At 44.0% G+C, this 7,371-nt stretch overlaps 1 protein-coding gene across 1 annotated transcript in view; it reads left to right on the forward strand.

The window, feature by feature from the left end:
* Crlf3 (cytokine receptor like factor 3) overlaps nt 1-4,543 on the forward strand; it is a 41,978-nt gene extending 37,435 nt beyond the window's left edge. Inside the window, exons 6-7 of the mRNA XM_005350250.2 lie at nt 2,202-2,314; nt 3,023-4,543. Of these exons, the coding sequence (XP_005350307.1) occupies nt 2,202-2,314; nt 3,023-3,279 (370 nt within the window). The 3' untranslated portion in view covers nt 3,280-4,543. The remainder of the gene's footprint in view (nt 1-2,201; nt 2,315-3,022) is intronic.
* Nucleotides 4,544-7,371: the final 2,828 nt, after the last annotated feature.

The raw sequence follows: 7,371 nt of genomic DNA on the forward strand, positions 1-7,371 counted from the left end.
AAATAAATAAATATTAAAAAAAAAAAAAACACTGGTCAGTAGGGGCTGGAGAGATGGCTCATTGGTTAAAAGCACTGCCTGCTTTTCCGGAGAAGCCAAGTAAGTTTTCAGTACCTAAACATAGAGAAAGTAAGAGTATGGAGCAGTCTCGGCCCCTTGTGCAGTCTTAGCACATTGTCATCCTTTATGCAGTCTGCGCCACGGTGGCTACTTTGTTCATTGCTGGTCTGATACCTGCCAGGAAAGCTGGAAGAATTTGGTTTTGGTTTTTTGTTTGTTTCGAGACAGGGTTTCTCTGTAGCTTTGGAACCTGTCCTGGAACTAGCTCTTGTAGACCAGACTGGCCTCGAACTCACAAAGATCCACCTGCCTCTGCCTCCCAAGTGCTGGGATTAAAGGCCTGTGCCATCACTGCCCAGCAAGAATTTGTTTTTAACAGGAGATAGTCTGGCATGACAGGAAGGCATGGCAGAGTTCCTGGGGGTGGCAGAGGGCTGTGGGATTCCTAACATCTGGGCAGACTTAGGAGCAGAGAGCAGGAAATGTTGGCATTCTCAGAATTTCTCTATTTACCCCCCTTTTTCGTCAGTCTGGAGCTGAGGTGATGCCAAACACCTGAGAGACCTCATTCCTTATTTAAATCTCTCAAAAGTATTCATTAGGTGATGGGTTTTGGTTTTGTTTGTTTTTGTTGTTATTTTGCTTTTTTGATTCAGGGTTTCTCCATACAGCGCCATCTGTCCTGGAACTAATTATATAGACAAGGCTATTCTCAAAATAAAGGAGATCTGCCTGTCTCTATCTCCCCCCACCTCTCCTACAAACTCAGGGGTAAAAGAAGTGCAGTCCTGTGCCTGGCTTCCTGACTATTCTACATCCAGCCAAGTTGACAAGAATAAGCACCACTGAACAGATGTTGGGATTTTGGTTTTATTTTGTTTCTTTTTAATGTATTTATTAATTATGTATACAGTATTCTGTCTGCATGTATGGTGCAGACCAGAAGAGGGCACCAGATCTCATTACAGGTGGTTGTGAGCCACCATGTGGTTACTGGGAATTGAACTCAGGACCTCTGGAAGAGCAGTCAGTGTTCTTAACCTCTGAGCCATCTCTCCAGCCTTATTTTGTTTCTGAAGCAGAGTTTCTCTGTGTAGTTCTAGCTGTCCTGAAACTTGCTCTGTAGACCAGACTGGCCTCTTATCTCAAAGGGATCTGCTTGTCTCCTCTGCCTCCCAAGTTCTAGGATTAAAGACATACACCACCACAACCCAGCTTGGTTTTTTTTTTTTTTTTAATTTAAAATTTTCATTTTATGTGTATGAATGTTTTTGTCCGTGTACCATGTGCATGCAGTGCCTACAGAGGCCAGAAGAGGGCATTGGATCCACTGGAAGAACTGGAGTTAGAAAAGTTTGTGAGTGCTGAGAATTGAAGTTGGGTCCTTTGGAAGAATAGCCAGCACGCCTAACTGCTGAGCCATGTCTCCAGTTAAGAAAGTAACTGTTAGGACTCATGCTTTTTATTGTTTTGTTTTAATGAGCATTGATTGGTGTTTTGCCTGCATGTGTGTCTGTGTGAGGGTGTCAGATCCTCTGGAATTGGAGTTACAGACAGCTGTGAGCTGCCATGTGGATCCTGAACCTGGAGCAGTCAGGGCTCTTAACCGCTGAGCCTTCTCTCCAGCCCTTGTTTTGGTGTTTTGAAACAGGGTTTCTTTGTGTAGCCCTGGCTGTCCTGAAACTAGCTTTTAAGATTTATTTATTTATTTTGTTTATGTGTGTGGATGTAAGTTACGTGTGTGCAAGTGTCTTGGAGACTAGAACAAATTAGATCCCTTGAAACTGGACTTAGAGGTGGTTTAAGTTACCTGATGTAGGGGGCTGGAGAGATGGCTCAGTGGTTAAGAGTACTGCCTGTTCTTCCAAAGGTCCTGAGTTCAATTCCCAGCAACCACATGGTGGCTCACAACCATCTGTAATGAGGTCTGGTGCCCTCTTCTGGCCTGCAGACAGAATATTGTATACAAAATAAATAAATAAATAAATATTATTTAAAAAAAGTTACCTGATGTAGGTGCTGGGTACTGAACTCTCATCCCTGCAAGAGCAGCAAGTACTCCTAACCACTGAACTATCTTGCCAGTCCCGTGTTCATTTAAAACAGAGAGTGATGAAATGACCTTTCTACTTCAATTATAGAGTTGAAACTGTGGGGCAGCCAGACAGAAGAGACAGTATAGGAGTGTGCGCAGAAAAGCAGAACGGCTATGACTCTCTGCAGCGTGATCAAGCTGTGTGCATAAGCACAAATGGTAAGACACCTATGACTGCGCTGGGACTGACCTGAACGAAAGTCCCCTCCCCAAACAAACCTCACACAAACTAGCTAAGGCTGGTCGGTTGTCTCAGCAGATAAAGCCCTTGCCATGCAAATCCAACAACCTGAGTTTAATCCTGGAACCCACATTTACATAAACATCGTACATATATAATAAGTATTTTTAGCCCCTCACTGCATAGTATTTATGCTTTCAAAATCACTCCCCAGATCCAGGCATGGTGGCACATACCTATAATCCCAGCACTTAGGAATTTGATACCAATCTGGGATGTTTTTTCCCCTCCATCTCTGGGGGAAGAAAATGTATAAATGACTCCTAAGCTAACATTAATATTTTGTGGCATAAGATCAAACATTAGATAGACCAAGATTCTTGTTCATTGCATATGAAATTATATTGCTGTTGAGAGCTGAGCTCTGTGGTGTTTTTTTCGATGCAGTTCTCATGGGAAACTCATAGACTATCCTGGAAAATTCCAACCTTATACCAGAATTCTGAAATGTCATAAAAACTTGGATTTTTGCTCTGGCTGTGGGAATGCGGGTTATTCTCTATTTAAGTTCATTAATAATATCCAATTTTCTGGAGTTTCTTTTTCTGAAGTAGGGATCAGTAATCTAGAAGCTGTTTTGATTCTCTCAGTCATTGCTCTTGGGTGAATGTCTCCTAACATCTTAGGTGCAGTTTTTGTCAATGGAAAAGAAATGACTAATCAGTTGCCTGCGGTTACCTCTGGGTCCACTGTCACATTTGACATCGAAGCTGTGACTCTAGGAACTGCCAACAGCAGTGAAGGAGGCGGTGTCAAGCTCCGAGTAACCATCAGCTCCAGTAACAGGGAGGTGGTGTTTGATTGGCTGCTTGACCAGTCCTGTGGCTCTCTCTACTTCGGATGTTCATTTTTCTATCCTGGATGGAAAGTGCTGGTGTTTTAGCATTTTGAGGGCTTGGCTTTGGTTTGAGGGTTTGCTGTTTCTGTCCTCAGCCTAGTTGGATCTGACTTTAAAAAGGTGAATTATCTCTTGGACCACCAGAAATGGAAAGTGTTGCTGGATTTGCATTGTAATATTTCAGTAAGAGACCTGGTGTGGCGACACACACCTTAATCCCAGCACTTGGGAGACAGAAGCAGGTGAATCCCACCTGATCTACAGAACAAGTTCCAGGACAGCCAGGACTGTTACACAGAGAAACTATACTTTGAGCCCCCCTCCCCCCAAAAAAGTAGTATTTCAGTAAGAAGTGAGCTGAATGGCGTGGACAAAATCATAGTTCAGTTTTGTTTTTAGCATAAATATCAAACTAGCTTTAAAGTCTGCATTCCTTTCCACTGTTCCTAAAGTCGGTCAATAGAACAGAAGAATGTCACACCATTAAATCTTCAGCAAGATCAGGGGCTGAGAAAACAGCAGGAAAGACAGCTAGAGCCCGGGACTCTAATCCTGTCCAGTCTTATGTCGTTGCCCCTCCCACCCCCTTAGGGCACTAACTGTTCCTCTGTTCAGCATCTCTGAGTCTGCGAAGTTAGTGGATTCTGCATTTTTACAGCACCTGAGCAAGTGTCTGCCGTAGCCAGTGTTAGTGTCCTCTGTCTTTCCTGGCAGCATGAGACAAGACACAGGACGGAGGGTCTGTATTCCTCACAGTGAAGCCACTTACAGAAGTACACAGCAGTGTTAGTCGGGTCACATGTGCACAGCATGCTCCCGTGTGCACCCTGCCACAGCCATGCACGTGGACCATGCAGAGTGTCACGGTCCAGTGTAATATCAGGTTGAGAAATGGTCTTTTAACGGACTGAAGAAATAGCGGGTAAATACTTGACCTACTTTTTTTTAAACTTAAATTTGTGTAAAATATTTATTTGACTGACTTAATATGTAAAAAATTGTGGTCTTAACTTGTTATACCAGCATACAGATAAGTTTTAATGTGAATTTTTTTTTCTTTTTGTTTTTACCAGTAGTAAAAAAGTGGAAAAGCAAGTGTAATATTTTTGTAAGATAATTTATTTGGGGCTTATATTCCCTTTCGACAATCATGGCCTTTCCTCCTTCCCTTGTTTTGTGCAAGTGTGTGCCTTTTCTCATGTTAACCATGGCCTTTCCTCCTTCCCTGTTTTGTGTAAGTGCCTTTTCTCATGTTAATAAGTTCTCAAGTGTAGGTGCCTTTATCCAGCCTTTCGAAACAAAATAAAAAATCAAAAATTAACAGTGTGTATTTTGTATTTTTGTGTGTGTGTGAGTATAATGGATCCTTTTTTTTTTTTTTTTTCAAGATTTACTTATTTTTAGGCCTGGGGATGGTGGCGCACGCCTTTAATCCCAGCACTCGGGAGGCAGAGGCAGGCGGATCTCTGTGAGTTCGAGACCAGCCTGGTCTACAGAGCTAGTTCCAGGACAGGCTCCAAAGCCACAGAGAAACCCTGTCTCGAAAAACCAAAAAAAAAAAAAAAAAAGATTTACTTATTTTTATTACATATACAATGTTCTGTCTGAATGTATGCTGCAGGCCAGAAGAGGGCGCCAGAACCCATTACAGATGGTTGTGAGCCACATGTGGCTGCTGGAAATTGAACTCAGGACTTCTGGAAGAACAGTCTGTGTTCTATCTTTTACATGGCTGCTTATCCGTGCTTATGCTCTGTGCCTCATCTCACACCTAGCATAGCGCCCTGCATGGGACACGCGCACAATAAATGTTGATTGAGTGGATGGAGATGAGTCATTTCTCCAGACATCTTCAGCTCCAGAATTCTTTCCACTCCTTAAATATATGTTACTGTGTGTGGGTTTGGGTTTTGTTTCTAAGACAAAATGTCTCTATGTAGCCCTGGTTAGCCTGGAACTCAATATGTAGACCAGGCTGGCCTTGAATATAGAGATCTTCCTGACATGAGTCAATGCCCTCTACCTTGTGGGTCCAAGGGATCTAACTCAGAGCATCAGCCTTGGTGCCAAATGCTCACTTTATCTGTGAGCCATCGAGACTGTACCCCTTTCTTGTAGCCTTCAGTCAGTCTTCTGGGAACGGCAAGGCAAGAACCCAAAGCAGGAGCTTAGGGAAGAAACCACAGAGGAATGCTGCTTACAGGCTTGCTTCCCCCAGACTCAGTTATCTTTATTTTTGTTTCAGTTTTTGTTTCTTCAGACAGGGATTCTCTGTGTAGCCTTGGCTGTCTGTCGTAGAACGCAGAGATTTGCCTGCCTCTGCCTCCCAAGTGCTGGGATCAAAAGTATGCACCACCAGTGCCTGGCCAGCCATCTTTCTGATACAGCCCAGAATAATGCCAAGGATAGCAGGCTCACAGTGGCTCAGCCCTCCTACACCAGTCACTAATCAAGAAAACGCTGATAGCCACGCCCACAGGCCAGTATCATGGAGTCTATTCCTCAAGTGTGATTCCCTCTTCCCAGGCACCTAGGTCTGTGTGAGTTGATGCACACTGTGATGAAAGAGACTCAAGCTGGCCATGAAACGTTCCTGATGGCTTCAAGCTGGAGGATCATAGACCCAGACTGTTGTCCCTGGAGAGAAACAGGACATGTACATTTTAAGAAGGGCATTGGCAAAATGCAGCTGGTTTGAAAGAGTCTGGGTGTGGTGGTACACCAACAGGAGAATCTCCTAGTTAGAAGCCATCCTGCCTAGGAAAATCTGATAGGTTCTCTGGATTTCCTGTTTTCTCTGTAGTTCTGTATGAACCAGAAGGTTTCAGGTGAGGGTCCCCTTGTCTCTTCATTTTTTTTTTTTTAACAGTCCTAGCTGTCTTGGAACTCACTCCATGGACCAGGCTGGCCTCGAACTCAGAGATCTGCCTGTCTGCCTTCCAATTGCTGGGATTAAAGGTGTGCACCACCACCACTGGCTTCATTCCCTTCATTCTTTACCCATGCAACTGTATTATGCTTACAAGTGTCTCTTTACAGATCTTGATATTTTTTATTCATGCATTAAAATTTTCTAAATGGAGTCCAGGGAGTTTGCAGAGATGACTTGTAGTTTTTCAGAATCTCACTTAGAAAGAGTAGCTAGCCAGGTCGGGTAGCATCCCCCTATAATCCCAGCCCTCAGTAAGTAGATGAAGGCAGAATGAATGACCAGAAGTTCTAGGTTATTAAGCTAACATTCTTGGGAGTATTGCAAGTAAAAAGCAAGCCTGGGAGACAACTCTTTATACGTGGAGAAAGAAATGAGCGAGATCCTTCAGCAGGTAAAGGTACTTGCCACTAAATTTGGGCCCGAGCTGTCTTCTGACCTCCACATACGCACATACACACAAATAAAGGTGCTAGAGTAGTGACTGGTTAGAACACAAATTACCCTGGGCAGTGGCGGCGCACACCTTTAACCCCAGCTCTAGGGAGGCAGAGGCAGGCAGAACTCACAGGTAAGTTTGAGGCCAGCCTGGTCTACAGATTAACTTCCAGGACAGCCAGGGTTGTTACACAGAGAAGCCCTGTCTCAGCTGACTACCAACTGTAACTCCAGTTGCAGGAGTTCCAGCGCCCTCTTCTGACCTCTGTGGGTGCCTGCCTTCACAAGCCTGTACCAATATAGACACACATGATTAAAAACCAGAGTCGCCTGCCCTCAAGTTGAGTGACTTGCTAGGACACAGAACTCAGAAAAATCGCTGTTGTGTCGAGGACATGGCCTGGTGAACATGAGTGCTTTGTAAGTGATGACCCGATTTCAAATCTCCAGAGCCTGTGTAAAAGCCAAATGTACTGCAAGCACCCAGGGCCAGCCTGCCTGCTATACCCAGCAAAGGACACCCACTGACGCCTGAGTGTGTCCTCCGACCTCCACATCCACTCAAGATTATTTGAACACACATGCTTTCATCTTGTACACACAGCAAAGTTGATGAATGCAGCAATCAAATACAAAAAAAAATAATATTGAGTGCTCGTGTTTTAAAGAAGCCCACCCACGTCAGGCTTTGGTTTGTGTCTGAGCGCCTCTCTTTGTCTTGACCTTTACAGTCTGTATGAAAATATCTTTGAGGCTGGAGAGTTGGCTTA

Source organism: Microtus ochrogaster, chromosome 7, assembly GCF_000317375.1.
Source record: "Microtus ochrogaster isolate Prairie Vole_2 chromosome 7, MicOch1.0, whole genome shotgun sequence".
Lineage (NCBI taxonomy): Eukaryota > Metazoa > Chordata > Mammalia > Rodentia > Cricetidae > Microtus > Microtus ochrogaster.